Below are 17,373 nucleotides of genomic sequence, written 5' to 3'. Positions count from 1 at the left end.
AGGGTCTGGAGTGGGGTGCTTGTGCTTCTTTTTGATGATTTTCCTGATTGGTCTGGACTAATGTATGGAATTCTGCTGCCCTGGGTAACTACCTGTACTCTGCTAGTTGGGATGGGCTGTCCCTGGGTGTACGTATAAGCTACTGGTGCTCAAAAATCCCCACATGATGCCATTCTACTGCTGAAACTAAGTATACAGGTCTGTCCCTCCCAGCTGCCTGAATAGAGATTGCATGAGAACAATAAGTATGTTCTGTGCTCTTTAGAGAGAGGGAGATCATATAACCAAAGCAAAACATTACCATCAGATCTTACATACAAAGGGATACTGCTGTATTCATGTCAATTGATTTAGTTCTTTAAGGGCACAATCCAAACTAGATAGATGGCTGCCTCCGAACTCAGAGGAGACCACCTATCCAAAGCAAGACAGGAGAGGCACCGGGGGGGAGGGTCGTTCCCTCTGCACCTCTCCTGCCTTGCTGTTTTTTGCTAGACAGTCGAAAATGGCTGTCTAGCAGCGGGGGGTGGGGCGACCAGGAGAGAAAGCTGCTGTATAACACATTGGATGCGTCTCCACGCAGCTCCACTCTCCCCGCCCCAGAAAGTCTGCCCGCCCCGCCCATTTTCAGTAGCTCTGCACTCCCTCTTCTGAGCGTGGAGGACAGGGCTTCTCCACACTGCCTCTGAGGCAGCACGGACGAGAGGGGTGGTTGGTTTTCCGGGAACCGACCTCGGGGCGTGGGCTCCGACAGTGTCTAGTGGCCATAGGATTGCTCTCTCCATTGTTTTAATGGAGTTCTAGTTCTTTCACTCACTTTCTTTCCCCTCTGCACACTTTTATTTTTATTTTTCCAATATCAAACAAAATCAGACTTAAGACTGTCCAATAAATTAAGAATTATATACATGATAACAATAACTCAATTTTTTTGCTTGTTGCTGTCAATCCTTTCTTCCCGCTGCCCCTGATACAGGTACCCTGCATGCACCAGGGAGTTACAATAAATGGGATTACTCCCAGCTGGAGCCAGAGCGATCCAGGAGAGAAGATATGCTGTCAGGAAAGGGAAAATTAGGGACTGGGAAGTGTACTCACCAAATTGACCTCCTCTCAGCAAATTTAGGTAAAACAGGTATCTGCTATTTTAAATGAAATACCCTGGCTTTGCATACATTACTAGGGCAGGTATTGTGCTATGGAGGAAAAAAAATCTGCCCCAGTAAAAGCATCTGCTAAACTCCCTGCTCCCGTTACATGCTAATTATGCTAATAAGTCAAATGAAATTAAGCTGGAATTGGAGAGGCCATTGCTTAGTGGCAGTGTGCATACTTTGCATATAGAAGGTCCCAGGTTCAATCCTTGTTATCACCAGTTAAAAGCATCTCAAGCAAAGATGCAGGGGAAAACCCGAGACCTGTTCCCAGTGTACAATACAGGACCAAGGGCTTCATCACACAAGGCTAAAAATCCTGCAATTTACTGGGGCTTCTGCTTCCAGAAACTTTGTGAGATTAGATTGGGTCCTTTCCACGTGGCTTTAAAAAAAACCTAAACTTCTCGATAAGGTCTGTGTGTTTCAAGGTGGCGCTGTTGTTTAATTTGCAATAAAACAACTTTAAACCTCATTTACATTGTCTCCATGGTAGGAGGAGGGAAAATGCCGAACTTTCAGGCTCCTTCACATGGGGCTTTTATCCTGCTATGGAGATTTCTTACTCACAGAAGTTTGCAGGTCCTGTACATGATGCAGTCCTCCTCCAGGGCACGCCCTGCTCTTTGTGAGCTCTATTACATTGTTTTCCATGACAACGAAAGTCCGCCATTTTATATATACATCATATATTTTTCACTTTCTCTCCCTATTGGTTCATGTTTTTAGCAAAGCTTAATTCTTAAAACCCCTTCATGGATCACTGCCTTGTTGTGGCGAAGGGGCTTGCGTAACTCAGTGAAGCCATAAGCTATGCCGTGCAGGGCCACCCAAGACAGACAGGTCATGGCAGAGAGTTCTGACAAAATGTGGTCCACTGGAGAAGGAAATGGCAACCCACTCCAGTATTCTTGCCAAGAAAACCCCATGGAACGTATCACAAGGCTAAAAGATATGACGCCGGAAGATGAGACCCTCAGGTCGGAAGGTGTCCAATATACTTACTACTGGGGAAGAGCAAAGGGTATTTCCAAGTAGCGCCAGAAAGAGTGAAGTGGCTGGGCCAAAGCCGAAAGGACACTCAGCTGTGGATGTGTCTGGTGGTGAAAAGAAAATCCGATGCTGTAAAGAACAATATTGTTTAGGAACCTGGAATGTAAGATCAATGAATCAAGGTAAGCTGGAGGTGGTCAAACATGAGATGGCAAGATTGAACATTGACATCTTGGGAATCAGCAAACTAAAATGGACAGGCATGGGCGAATTTAATTCAGGTGACCATCATATCTACTACTGTGGGCAAGAATCCCTTAGAAGAAATGGAGTAGCACTCATAGTCAACAAAAAGGTGGGAAAAGCAGTACTGGGGTACAATCTTAAAAATGATAGAATGATCTCAGTACGAATCCAAGGCAAACCATTCAACATCACAGTAATTCAGGTCTATGCCCCAACCACTGATGCCGAAGAAGCTGAGGTTAATCGGTTCTATGAAGACCTACAACACCTTCTAGAACTAGCACCAAAAAAAGATGTCCTCTTCATCATAGGGGATTGGAATGCTAAAGTAGGAAGTCAAGAAATCACCGGGATAACAGGCAGGCATGGCCTTGGTGTACAAAATGAAGCAGGACAAAAGCTAATAGAGTTTTGCCAAGAGAACATGCTGATCATAGCAAACACTCTTTTCCAACAGCACAAGAGACGACTCTACACATGGACATCACCAGATGGTCAATATCGAAATCAGATTGATTATGTCCTTTGCAGCCAAAGATGGAGAAGCTCTATACAGTCAGTAAAAACAAGACCTGGAGCTGACTGTGGCTCAGATCATGAGCTGCTTCTTGCAAAATTTCAGCTGAAATTGAAGAACGCAGGGAAAACCACTAAACCATTCAGGTATGACCTAAATCATATCCCTTATGAATATACAGTGGAGGTGAGGAATAGATTTCAGGGATTAGACCTGATAGACAGAGTGCTTGAGGAACTATGGGCGGAGGTCCGTAACATTGTTCAGGAGGCAGCAACTCAATTCATCCCAAAGAAAAAGAAATGCAAGAAAGCAAAGTGGCTGTCTGATGAGGCTTTACAAGTAGCTGAGGAAAGAAGGGAAGCGAAAAGCAAGGGAGAAAGGGGAAGATATATCAAACTGAATGCAGAGTTCCAGAGAATAGCAAGGAGAGACAAGAAGGCCTTCTTAAATGAACTATGCAAAGAAATCGAGGAAAACAATAGAATGGGAAAGACTAGAGATCTCTTCAAGAAAATTGGAGATCTCAAGGGAACGTTTTGTGCAAAGACGGGCACGATAAAGGACAAAGAAGGCAAGGACCTAACAGAAGCAGATGAGATTAAGAAGAGGTGGCAAGAATACACAGAAGAACTATACAGCAAAGATCTTCATGTCCCTGATAGCCATGATAGTGCGGTCACTGAACTTGAGCCAGACATCCTAGAGAGTGAAGTCAAATGGGCCTTAGGAAGCATTAGTAACAACAAAGCTAGCGGAGATGACAGTATTCCAGCTGAGCTATTTAAAATCCTAAAAGATGATGCTGTTAAAGTGCTGCATTCAATATGCCAGCAAATCTGGAACACTCAGCAGTGGCCCCAAGACTGGAAAAGGTCAGTTTACATTCCAATTCCAAAGAAGGGCAACGCCAAAGAGTGTTCAAACTACCGCACAATTGCGCTCATTTCACATGCCAGCAAGGTGATGCTCAAAATCCTACAAGCTAGGCTTCAGCGGTATGCGAACTGAGAACTACCGGAAGTACAAGCTGGGTTTCGAAGAGGCAGAGGAACAAGAGATCAAATCGCCAACGTTCGCTGGATCATGGAGAAAGCAAGAGAAGTCCAGAAAAACGTCTATTTCTGCTTCATTGACTACGCTAAAGCCTTTGATTGTGTGGATCACAACAAACTGTGGCAAATTCTTAAAGTGATGGGAGTACCAGACCACCGTACCTGTCTCCTGAGAAACCTGTATGAGGGTCAAGAAGCAACAGTAAGAACCAGACATGGAACAACCGATTGGTTCAAAATTGGGAAAGGAGTACAACAAGGCTGCATATTGTCACCCTGCTTATTTAACTTATATGCAGAGTACATCATGAGAAACGCCGGGTTGGATGAATCACAGGTCGGAATTAAGTTTGCCGGGAGAATTATCAACAACCTCCGATATGCAGACGATACCACCCTAATGGCAGAAAGTGAAGAGGATCTAAAGAGCCTGTTGTTGAGGGTGAAAGAGGAAAGTGCAAAAGCTGGTTTGAAACTCAACATTAAAAAAACGAAGATCATGGCATCTGGCCCCATCACTTCCTGGCATATAGAAGGGGAAGAAATGGAAGCAGTGACAGATTTTACTTTCTTGGGCTCCAAGATCACTGCAGACGGTGACTGTAGCCATGAAATTAAAAGACGCTTGCTCCTTGGGAGGAAAGCTATGGCACACCTAGACAGCATAGTAAGAAGCAGAGACATCACCTTGCCGACAAAGGTCCGTCTAATCAAAGCTATGGTTTTCCCAGTAGTAATGTACGGCTGTGAGAGCTGGACTATAAGGAAGGCTGAGCGCCGAAGAATTGATGCCTTTGAACTGTGGTGCTGGAGAAGACTCTTACGAGTCCCCTGGACTGCAAGGAGGTCGAATCAGTCCATCCTAAAGGAAATCAACCCGGAGTGCTCATTGGAAGGACAGATACTGAAGCTGAAGCTCAAATATTTTGGCCACCTAATGCGAAGAGAAAACTCTCTGGAAAAGACCCTGATGCTGGGAAAGACTGAAGGCAAAAGGAGAAGGGGACGACAGAGGATAAGATGGCTAGATGGCATCACCGATGCAATGAATATGAACTTGAGCACACTCCGGGAGAGAGCGCAGGACAGGAAGGCCTGGCATGCTATCGTCCATAGGGTCACGAAGAGTCGGACACGACTTAACGACTGAACAACAACAACAAATTCTTGAAAACAGCCAAAGCTAAGATTTTATGTGTAATTGCAATTTTTTAGCTTACTACTAACCTAATGCCCACCACCATTTCTTAGCTTTGGCTGTTTTCAAGAAATAAGCTTTGCTAAAAACATGAACCACACACTCTGTGTGTGTGCACACGCACGTATGGGTGGTGGTGGGCATTAGGTTAGTAGTAAGCTAAAATATTGCAATTACACATAAAATCTAAAGTGAAGATTATATGCCTCATAGATTTTATCAGAATGAATTGTGCAACTCATTTAAGTTGTAACGTGTCATATGCAGTAAACTAAAAAATGAGGGAAAATTTAACTTTTTTCTTGATACATGGCTTGTGCCATGAAAATGGTAACAGATAAAGTCATTATTACAATTAGTTATTTGCAAGAGAATTCATCAGCTTTCCAACACAGTTTTAAAATTTTAAATCAGACGCTTGTTTGACATGTTACAGCGTAAATTAGAAAATTAGAAAAAAGTGGCTGTAGCCATCTTGATGACATCATAAAATGCTCAAGCAACCAGTCAGAATGGGCTATCACATGAAAATACAATCTAGAGACACAGACCTTTCAAAAAATCATAATGAAGTTTTTCCACCTTACTTGATACCGATGTTTGGTCTGGCCCACTGACTAAATGAGAGAATTCCCCATGCAATAAATCTTAGGTTATAGATAAGATAAATTTTGAGAAATCTCTTTGTTTTTCACAGACTCTGATGTTTCCTTTGGCTACAAGGAAGTTAGTACTGTGGGGAAGCTCCCCACGCAGGTAAAACATTTCATTTACATGCATTAGTATTGGGGACGGAACCATTAATATGTTCTATTCTGTTTGAGGGTGAAACATCTCGCCTGAGTGTTCGAGGTCAGATTTCATGTTAGTAAGCCCTGCTATAGTATGATTTTTTAAAAAATTCTTAACTTTTTTCATTAAACTGCTGCAGCTAGAAGCAGAGCAAGAAAAAAAAACAGAAAGGGGAAAGTGCATGTGTATTCTATAAGAAATGACATGGTGAGGAGGAGTGGCTGTGTGGATGGGTGTTGCAAGCAGCTTCTGCAGAGGCTTGTGGCTATATCTTTTCGAACCATTAATATTGCTATTGGACTGCAGTGCTCCCCCTTGCTGTGCTTTTGTCACAAGCAGCTATGGAATAGTGCCTGTGACATCACTGATGAGAAGCAGCACACTTTGCCAGGGGAAGTTTTAGAACTATTAAGTTTGATAAATAAGGGCAAGCACTGATCCACTTGATCAAGTGAGTGCTCATGTAGATCTTTTAAAAGTAAGAAAAAATACTAAGATGCCTGGTCCTCCAGCAGTGTCTCACCATTTTAAGGGCTCCTTCATACAGAGCTTTTATCGTGCTATTGAGATGGCTCAATCGCAGAAGTTCGTGGGCTCTTTAGATGACTCCATGAGCCTCCAAGGCGTCTCCTGCACTTTGCAGTCTCCTGCAAACCTTTGCTCCGATTTTTAAATAGATTGCAGATAATGACCTATCAAATTACCCTATTGTGTTCCCCTTGTGTTCCCTCCTTGAAAAGAGGGAAATTGGCAAGAAGAGGAGGGAGATCAATGAAAGATAATGGAAGACTCAGATACGGGGAGAAGGGGGGGAGGACACACGTGAAAAAGGGAGTCGTGAAAAAGGGAGTCGTTGTGATCCTGCATTTAAAATGGAAGCAGAAAGCCCCGTTTTAATTGCAGGATTTTAGGCTGGTGTAGAGATGCCCTGTGTCCATTCTTCCCTCCTTTTAAAACTGTTTTTTAACTTTGAAGATTGTGCCAACCCACGTACCACACTAAAATGCCTCCAAGTTCACTCCTACCCTTCCAAGGGTGAGGTGTTCAAACATGATGATGTATGAATTTGTTCTTCATCTTTCTTTTTTGTGATTTAGAATAACTTATCTTTAAGAAATGTTGTTAGGAAGTGCATAAAAACAGCCAAGAAACCTATTTCCAGGACAAAAGATCAACAGCAGCTATCCAAAAAAGGTAACAAATTGAACAGTTAAAGAAATGTACTCTGTTTAAAAGACCCCTATACTTTGTTTTCATACTATTGGGCAGCATTGATGTGGCATGCTTTCTTGCCACATCTTGCCACAATGGTCTTATAGGCCCCTTCTAACCCTACTGTTCTATGGTTCTGTGATTCAAGTATACAAGTGTGTGTTGTCTTATTTTTATATCAGCCTGTCCCTATGGGTATCCCTATGATAAAAAAGGATACAGATGTTTTAATTGGTTTTATCATGCAAGTACAGGGGAGCAGTCTTACACAGCTGGTATGCATTGGAGAGAAGTAATCGTGTGCTTGACTGATAACACAGAAAATCTTCAGGATCCCATGGAGTACCAAATCCTTTTCTATGCTTGTCTGTTTCTGAGCCTGAGTGTGCCCATTCAGCTCAAGAGCAGAGATGGTAATATCCAAAGAGAGATCAGAAGGTGCTTGCCTACCAGCACGAGGCATCCCAATTCAGTGCTCTACTCAGGATCCTTTCTCTAAGTATGTTACAGGTCAGGGCCCTACTATTGCCACCTGGTTCAGTCAGGTGGACTACAAAAGCCCTCAACTGCTGCCTAGATGCTGCTGGTGCAACAACACTATAGAACAGCTCTGGATTTCTAGTTCTAGCAGTCTCCCGGGCAGCTCCCCTGCTGTTCAGCATTTGGCCCTCTGACTCTTGATAACTGTGTTGATGCTATTGAACAGCTCACTTGCTGGTTAGTGCTTGGGGCGCCAGGCCTCTAACTCTCAACAGACCTTGCTGGCTTGGCTGGATCACATTCCTGCCTAGTCCAAAGACCAGAAATGGAGCAGTGTTGTTTTTAAATGGGGCTGGTTGATGTTTAAGCGAGAATGAGAGGATGAGAAACTCTGGAGGAATTTGGGCCTATAGCTATGTCAACTGGTGTCTAGTGTTACCAGAGGGCCATGAAAATGTTTGGAAGTTTTCACAGATATATGTAGCATTATTCCAGTAGTGCATCAGAAAGGTAGTGCATACAGAAAGTAGTGCATACAAATTATTGCCATTTTTTATACATTTTCCCATTGACTTGCATTGGAAAACAGAAACGGCCATAACTTTTTTAGTTTGTAGGATAAATACATGACATTTGGAGACTTGGCAGCCCCCATAGAGCAGATTGAACCTGCCCAATTTTAGGCCATTAAACCTAGTGGCTTTTGTGCTAGCCACAGGTAAAATTTGCTTTTTTCAAGAAAATGTGTCAAAGCAAAGAGCTATAACTTTTTGTTCTTCCACATAAGTGCATGGAATTTGGAGACCTCACAGCCCCATGGAGCTGATTGAACCTGCCAAATTTCAGGCAGGTAGGTCCAGTGGCTTTTGTGCTAGCCATGTATAAAGTTTCCTTTTCTCAAAGACTAAAACAAAAAGTAAAAACTGTTAAGCCACACAGGGGATTAGCAATCCTAATCAGAAGGTGTTTAAGGTGACCATTAGGAGGTCACTATCCCTAATCTCTGGTGTAGGGTTTTGGGGTGGGGGGTTGAGGTGCAAAAAACATCTCTTTCTCTACTTTTCTGCTCTTACATGCCCATTGTTGGGAGCTTGCTTGCAATGAAATTTTGAAGAGGGAGAAGGAAGGGAAGAAAGAGCTCCATATGAAATACTGATATTTCACACAGCATCTAATTTTACTGCCCCAGGCTGGAACCTTTGGCTTCTGCAGAAGTTTAGTAGTTTCAGTACAGCAAAGGATCAAATCAGCCTCCACAAACTTCTTTCTCCCCTTCCACTTTAATTTCTCCTAAATAGCTGTAGGACTCAAATTATTCCAAAGGGAGGGTTAGGACTATGTGGTGTCATGATCAAGAAACTGCTGGGGCTTTTAAATAGGTTCTACAATTTTAAGAAAGCTAGAAAAAGCCCTCAGCCACCTCACCTCATAAAGTTAATTTAAGTACATGCAATCCTTACAAACCCTCCGCAGCCTCCTAAATTCCTCTGAAGTACTACCTCTTTGAAAGGATCCATTTGGCTTAGGGAATTCTCTCTACCCCCCAACCCCCTGCACATTTCCAATCACCATTCTCCTTTTCTTCTTCCATCCCCTATCCTGTTCTTCCTTTCTCTTCTTTATTCCACTAACAGCATATCTTGGGGAATTCTTAAAGAGAATGCTCTTTGGCAGGCAAGAGAAGTTCTGAACTGTATTTGACTTCATACAAACAGACAAGAGGATTTGTTTTTCTCCTTCTCCTCACTCAAGCCTTTGAGAAAAGTGGGTTCATATGGTTGCAGAGAAACAAATCTGGGGCTGTTTTGTTTGTCAGTTGCCATTATCCAGCAATAGGAAGGGCTGTAGCTCACTGGTAGAGCACATGCTTGGTATACAGAAGGTCCCGGGTTCAATCCCCAGCATCTCCAGGTAGGGCTAGGAAAGAATCCTGCCTGAAACTCTGGAGAGCTGCTGCTGCCAGTCAGTGTCAACGGTACTGCACCAGATGGACCCAGGGTCTGACTCAGTATTAGGCAGCTTCCTATGTTCCTATGAACAGAAAGCTTTAATAAAAATAGTTTGGGGTTTGTTTTTTAAGTGGAGGGGAGATAAATATTGCTAATATATGCAATCCTATGTATGCCTACTCAGAAGTCTCAATATGTTTAATGAGGCTTACCCTCTGGAAAGTGTGCATAGGATTCCAGCACAACTTACTTTTGCAGGGAGGTTTGCACCTTGATGTTCTGCATGTTTACTCAGAAATAAGTCCTGAGTTGTGAGCATGGTACTGCAAGCTTAATACAGTGCCTATCCAATTCCATCTAATGAACTGACTATCCTTTCAGCTCAGTCCTATGCATGTTTTGCTGCACCTATCCTTCTGAAACGTCAATGGTTTCTTACTTAGGGACAACTCTAGGCTGTCTGTAATTTTCAGAACAATGGTCCACAAGGAAAATAGGGAGATAAGTATGTCCTCTTTTAGAGACCTCAAAATATCAAGGCCACCCTTGCACAAAAACTCTTGTGGCTATCATTCTGAAATTTGGCAGACATGATCTCCTCTGATGGGGCAATTAATCCTGAAATGTTTATCCAATTCTTCCAAGTAATAAAAATCTTATTGGCAGTTCCCTTTAAAAGAAAATCAAAATATAAATCCTGCACCTATTTTTCTGACATTGGGCAGGTGTGATCCCCTTATAGGGGGCTACTGTGCCTGAAATTATCATCCAGTTCTGACCAAGAGAAAAAAGTTACAGTTTTTTTCTAATTTCCCATGGTAGTCAACAGGAAGCATAAAGACTCATTTTTCCAAACATTGACTCAGGTTTGGTGCTGAGCTGAAGTGGTCCGACTATAAATTGGCCAGAGCAGAAGCGGGACATTTTCCAAAATACTGAATCAGGGTCTGAGTTGAAGTGGGGGAGGGGTCAGTGCACACTTCTTATGTATGTATGTAATCTATACACTCATACAAGCACACCACACACAAACATATGTATGTGTATATATTAGAGGTGAGCTTAGACTCGAATATATTATTTGAGAGAGAGAGAGAGATGCGCAAATTTGTGTTCTGGACTGCAAGGAGGTCAAATCAGTCCATCCTAAAGGAAATCAACCCTGACTGCTCATTGGAAGGACAGATTCTGAAGCTGAAGCTCAAATATTTTGGCCACCTAATGCGAGGAGAAAACTCCCTGGAAAAGACCTTGATGCTGGGAGAGATTGAAGGCAAAAGGAGAAGGGGACGGCAGAGGATGAGATGGCTAGATAGCATCACCGATGCAATGAATATGAACTTGAGCACACTCCGGGAGAGAGCGGAGGACAGGAAGGCCTGGCATGCTATGGTCCATGGGGTCACGAAGAGTCAGACACGACTTAACGACTGAACAACAACAACAACAACCTGTGCCCTGGATCTTTTAAGAACCTAGCAACACCCCTGGTGCATAGGATGTCAGTTTTCCATAGGGGCCTAAGAATACAGAGTCTTCATTGTGTGTAGGCCCAACTCACACCATCTCACCGCTTGGATTTTGTGATTTACAAATTGTGCAGTTTGGGCTCACATGTGATGAGCTCTATGTCACCTGCCATGAACCTGACTACATGTAAAAATGCATAGTGCTATGGTCTCCTTGAAATGTAGCAGAGAGTGGCATGTTCTGTTGATAAAGCAATATATCCGCTCACTTACAAATGTATGTCTGTATGTGTTACATTTCTGTACCATCCAATAGCCGAAGCTCTCTGGGCGGTTCATGATGAGGAAAAAAATGCAGCTTTCTTTCATTTCTGAACTAGAGGAATCTCTCCTTTGGGTAAATGATAGATTTGATCAGATGTACATTTCTTTCCTTCGTTGATACATTAATTGGATATATCATTCCAATTAAATGGAGATATCTTGCATAACAACTAATAGTTATCAAATGACTGCTTTTTTCCTAGAAAGAAGGCATCCCCATTTTAATTCTCACTCTGCATCATGTGATGACCAGCTTAAAGAGAAGGATTCATGGAACAAATGCCGAAGCTCACAAAAAAAGAAGCTAAAGATTGCTTTGCTTCCTCGAGAGGTGATATATTTTATGGAGAGGGAAATTTTTAAAGTACCACAATTTCTAGTGGATTTGGATAAGATAATAATGTATTCCCCACTGCTAACATCAATATACCCTTTAAATGCAGGATAATTTTTATTTATTTATTACATTTCTATACCACCCCATAGCTGAAGCTCTCTGAGCAGTTCACAAAAATTAAGGATTCTTTTCGATTATCTCACAGCACAATCTTGATTGGGTTGTTGAGGGGAGGGGTTGAGACACACAAATACAAATCAGCTCTCCCCAAGGCAGTGAAACAGAAATTGAACATTGGAATAAACTGATAAATTATATAAATCAGAGAGCAGTACAAGATTATCTATGAGCTGGTTCACATTTGACAACAGCCCCCATGGGAGTGTGAGGGGTCATAGTCGGGCTGAAAACAAGGCATTCCTCATGTAGAGAGACTGGCTGCATTTGGACATCACGATAGACCATGGTTTATTATGCCAGGAATGAGCCCAGGTGAGCCTCAGGTTTGTGCCCTCTGCCTTTCTCCAGCCTGGCTACAAGGAGGAGTTCAGAAGCTTTCACTTTCATTTTTTATTAACTGCACTTTAGCATTACGGCCAAAACCTAAATTGTGGATAATTTCAACTATGGTTGTTTGAAACAAGCCAGCTTCATCACCCACAGTTTGAAGCTGGCATGTTTCAAACACACCATAGTTAAGATTCACTACAGTTTGTTCGGTTCAGATGGTACGATAAGCTGCAGTTAATCAAAAACAGATGTGAAAGTTTCCACACTCTTCCTTGCAGCCATGCTGGAGGAGCAGCAGGGAGCACATGAGCCCAAGGCTCGCCTAGGTTTGTTCCTTTCGTGATAAACCAGATGAGGAACATGTAGCCCTCTGGAGGTTATTGGACAGCATCACCCATCGGCCCTAGCCAGCATAGCCAGCAGTGAGGGATTATGGTAGTTGCAGTCCAACAACCTCTGAAGGACCACATGTTACCCATCCCTGGGATAAATCATAGTTTGTTATGATGTCCCAATGCAAATGCTGTGTGAACCTTCAGGTGGGGACTTTATACATGGCTGAAGCAATTTGTCTAATCATGGTTAGCCCAAAAAAAGCACTACCAGAATCACAGAAATCATGTGGCTGGATACATATGCACATATCATTCATGCAAAAAACATCTCAATGTGAATACAGCCCAGCCATGAGACAGTAACAGTCTGGCCCACTACAGAGGGGATCTCATGGGGTTTGCTATCAAGTATAAAAAAGTTCTACAGTGGAGGCTGTTACCTTATTATGCGCATGAGTACTCTATAGGAAATCAGTCACGTTAGGAATTCAGTAGTAGCCCTATGCAGACATATGCCTGCTCACATGTGGGAGTAAGCTGTGGTGGGAGACATGAGCATGCACGTAAACCCTGTCCCTGCATGCCCAGTTGCCAGTTGGACCTTCGCACTTTGAATGCGAAGGTCTGAAAAGGGCTGTATAAGTGTGTTCAGCTGAATGCACTTACAGAGTTCCTGTGATCATGAACCTTGCCTTATCAGGGTTTCTGATCACAGGAGCTCTGGGCCTGCACTGGTCATGCTCCCATCGGCCCTGCCAGTAGATTATATTCGACACAGACTAGTCAATTAATTTGTGTACATTTCCTACAATATTGTGATCCTTACTCTAATTCATGGCACATACATTTCCGGTGCACATAAATTGTGTGGTTAAATGGCCACACAAAAACAAGATGTTAGCAATGGCTGTTGCAGACAGATTTAAATTATTAGTAAAATTGTAGCATGACTGTTCACTCAGAGTGAAAACCATTACAGCTATAAGATACATACTATATTCCCAGATCTGGGTTTGATGTAAATGACAGCCATCCTCCTTTATCCTTTAGTCACACCCAGCCTGTTGTGGTCCTGAGTTCACTTGGCATCACTTGAATATCTCCGGACACAGCCCACTCATTCAGCACTTCCTCCAGAAACGGCATGCTATACTAAAGGCAGGATGTGACATATTTTTGCCCAGGAGAGAGATCTGCAAGCCAATACCATATCCTTACAGTGTACACAGGGGAAATGAGGATGGAAAGCCACTGATTTTAATTTACCATGTCCTGGTCCACATAGGCCAAATTGCACGTTTGGGGCAAATGCAGGGCTGCATCTCCCCCTGTAAAGCAGAAGGAAAAAGGATAGGTAATTATCGGCCTTGTGTTTGTGGCCAGTTACAAGATTCTGCTCTGAACCTTTGTAAGTCTGCATTAGACTTTACTGTTTAAAGATAATGGCCACAATCCAATGCATGAGTTTAAGTATGTGCTGGATTCAGTTTAGTTGGTTGGTTTGGTTGGTTGGTTGGTTAGTTGGTTAGTAGACAGAATATAAGTCTTTCAAATAAGTAATTAAACTTCTTGAGGCAGCTTACAATATCTTTAAAATACATGCACACACAAAAGACAGGTAGAATATTTGAGCCCCTTACTGGGCAAGGCTTCCTCACCCAGGCTGTTGCTACTGCCTACTACAGTTCCTGACTCCTGATGGGAGAGACAAGAGTTATTGGGAAGGCAAAGGTCTCTCTCCTCTCCCCCCGCCTTCCCGTCTTTAGATGTTCCACCTGCTACTCTGCTGTTGCATTTCTGGGTCATGGCAGGTCTTGAAGGAAATAACCCAGGCCTAGGACATCTCTCCCCTTCATGGATCACTGCCTTGTTGTGGCGAAGGGGCTTGCATAACTCAGTGAAGCCATAAGCTATGCCGTGCAGGGCCACCCAAGACGGACAGGTCATGGCAGAGAGTTCTGACAAAATGTGGTCCACTGGAGAAGGAAATGGCAACCCACTCCAGTATTCTTGCCAAGAAAACCCCATGGAATGTATCACAAGGCTTAAAGATACGACGTCGGAAGGTGTCCCAATGTTAAGAGGGACCAAATGTTAATGGTCCCTCAGGGGAGTAGGGTTTCCTTCCCCAGGTTGCTGCTGAGGTTCTTCAGCTTGTGGTTGATGTAATAATAATTACATATAATAGATATCTAAACATAATATTGTATTATTTGTAAACATGCCGCTTTACTGAGTTTTATTTTTAGATCTTTAGATGCATGCATTTTTTAAAAAGGCTCTATAATTATTCGCCGTGGTACGCTTCTGCAAACAAATTGGAGTAGAATTGTCCTTAACACATGAAATCACGGATTCTGCACAGACATACACAGAAGTGATCAAAGAAGGTTTTAATATACTCCACCAGAGGCACAAAGCCTTCACAAAAACTTATCGGAGACACTGGAGAGAAATGAAGAATTTTGACCAACAGTACAAGGATAAGCAGGAGCTTTTCAGGTACTTAAAGAGCTCATTAAGTACAGCTTCATTCTAGCATTACAGTCTCAAAAGTGAGGGAGACAGGACACCCTAAGGCCCTTTTCAGGATCAGTTTTTTGAATAGTATATGCATGGTAGTTTCTTATTTATTTAATCATATTGTGAACTATAATGGCAGCTCATGATCCTAACTTGGTTCATACATCCTTGTATTTTTGTCATTCTTGGCATTTATATTGCTTTATATTGCAATGGCCAACAGTTAAATAAACATGTATTTATTGTCCACATGCTGTCTCATGGTATTGCACTTCTGCTGTGTGGATTTGGCATTTTCCCAGCACTTAAAAATTAAAAATTTTTATCTGGAAAAATCTCCAAGATAATGCATTTATAAACCACAAATATCTTTTGTGATGACCAGCACAACTCCCTTTTCCCATGCCTGCACAACTGCATAGGCTTTTTTTTTAGGGTTTTTTTTAATGTGTTATGTTCCCCTGCAAAATGGCTGTCTCCCCACATCCAATACATGTGGATGAGATATCATGCTATTGTTGCAGGAAAAGGCCTTGCAGACTATCATACAAGCTGCTGGAATGCAGTTTGAACATGTGGAAAGGCCCTAAAGAGGCCTTTAGCTAAAGACTGAAACAAAGTTTTCTGCAAAGTAATCACATTCCGGGGTTCTCTTTATCTTTCTTCTATTGCATTAATAGCTCTTTCTTCTTCCTATGCTATTCAAGTTAATTTCAAGGATAGTTAACTTCACTTTTTCTTTTGTCACCTTGCTCCATAGACAGGAGATGCAGGAAGAGATGAAAAGAGGACAGGCCCAAAAGCAGAAAGAGCTGCTTGCTCCTCCCCTGGATGGAACAAACGCTTCACACAAGATTTCATTCAGCTTACCAGAAATGATATAGTAGTTAACTTACTCATCTGGGAGACATAGAAGTTAATTTACATGTGGACTTAGTAACAGATTTTACTTGTTTTGTAATAAATCTAGATTTGGTACAAAAAGATGTAAATACATTGCTGATTAGAAATAAGTATCTACTGCTGCATTAAAGGGGCAGTATGAGGTGATGCTCTGAGAACAACACTGGTTGATAACCAGTTTCCTTCATTAATACGGACATGTTGTTTATGTTGATTTTTTTCCCAGGTGATGCTGATGTTTGGTCCCATTCTTTGGCCCCTGCCCAGTTTAAGAATAACTTGACTCTAAATTAGACTGACTTACTGCAACTTTTCTAGAACAGGACTCAGAAATCTTAGGCTGAACAAAGTATAGAGAGGTACACAAAAATGGCCTTTAGCTTTCCTAGCCAGGACTATACATGTTATAGATTTTGGTGTATCTTGTTTGCAAGACTGTGTTTAAGGTTATGTTTCTATTTTCCCCTTGTTTTCCTCTACTTTTCCCAAAAGGAAAATGAGAATAGTAAAATTTATCTCCTTTAAGGGAAAGTATTTCCAAATGTTAAAAAGAATCCATTGCTTTTGAAAATCTACCATGATGTGCTTTTCACTGAAATCTCCTTCTGTTTGCATTGCAGTGTCTGTATATTTATTTTATTTATTTATTGTTAATACTTCTATACCACTTAATATAATCCCTAACCATTTCACATATAACAATATTAAAATCACAGCTTAAAATACACTATTAAGAACCATTTCAGCTACAGTAATTAAAAGCAATACAAAAACAATACAATGGAGCAGCATCATTATTAATTATGATTAATAACAAGCCAGAGAAAGCATGCTTAAATAAGTGCATGTTCAGGAGGTGTTTAAAATATACCACATTTTCTGCCTCCCAAACTGCATGGGAAAAGGTCTTCCAGAGGGTGGGAGCCACTACTGAGATGGCCAGCTTCTGAGATTTTATGTGGCAACATTCTGTTGTTTGTGGAATGACCAGCAAGGCCAATTGTTAAAAAAACAACTGCAACTGTACATGACAATTACAATAATGTATATTAAACAATTGCAACATGACAATTGCCAGTACAGATTACAGGCGAATATACTGGACACAGACCAAAGAATCCTGATGAAACTAGTTCAGCACACCCGAGTTTGACAAGGTTTGATTAAAATCAGCTAGTTCCACATAATTTCAACGTCCCTTAATAGGCCGTCTAGCACAAACCAATATGACCCTTCCTTATTTCACAATTTTTTTCCTGCTCAGTGAAACTGAATGTTGCTGGTCTTCAGTGTTGCTGTTGGTATGGATGCAACATTTAGCCTTTTGTGCCCATATATAGCAGTGTGATAAATCTGTAGTGTGAACTAACCCTTTC

The 17,373-nt window shown here is 42.0% G+C and overlaps 1 protein-coding gene across 7 annotated transcripts in view; it reads left to right on the top strand.

The window, feature by feature from the left end:
- Nucleotides 1-16,765, top strand: part of FAM227A (family with sequence similarity 227 member A) — a 37,084-nt gene extending 20,319 nt beyond the window's left edge. For all 7 annotated transcript variants that reach the window (XM_084809837.1, XM_084809841.1, XM_084809836.1 and 4 more), the window contains 7 exons: nucleotides 977-1,126; nucleotides 5,861-5,919; nucleotides 7,053-7,149; nucleotides 11,593-11,720; nucleotides 13,622-13,779; nucleotides 14,924-15,073; nucleotides 15,855-16,765. In XM_084809837.1, coding sequence (XP_084665963.1) covers nucleotides 977-1,126; nucleotides 5,861-5,919; nucleotides 7,053-7,149; nucleotides 11,593-11,720; nucleotides 13,622-13,779; nucleotides 14,924-15,073; nucleotides 15,855-15,978 — 866 coding nt within the window. In that variant the 3' untranslated portion in view covers nucleotides 15,979-16,765. The remainder of the gene's footprint in view (nucleotides 1-976; nucleotides 1,127-5,860; nucleotides 5,920-7,052; nucleotides 7,150-11,592; nucleotides 11,721-13,621; nucleotides 13,780-14,923; nucleotides 15,074-15,854) is intronic.
- The last annotated feature ends 608 nt before the right edge of the window (nucleotides 16,766-17,373 follow it).

This window comes from Heloderma suspectum, chromosome 7 (genome assembly GCF_057233095.1).
Source record: "Heloderma suspectum isolate Gila_16-S chromosome 7, 16-S_ref, whole genome shotgun sequence".
Lineage (NCBI taxonomy): Eukaryota > Metazoa > Chordata > Lepidosauria > Squamata > Helodermatidae > Heloderma > Heloderma suspectum.
Note: the sequence above shows the minus strand (reverse complement) of the source record. Positions and strands in the feature narration are given on the sequence as shown.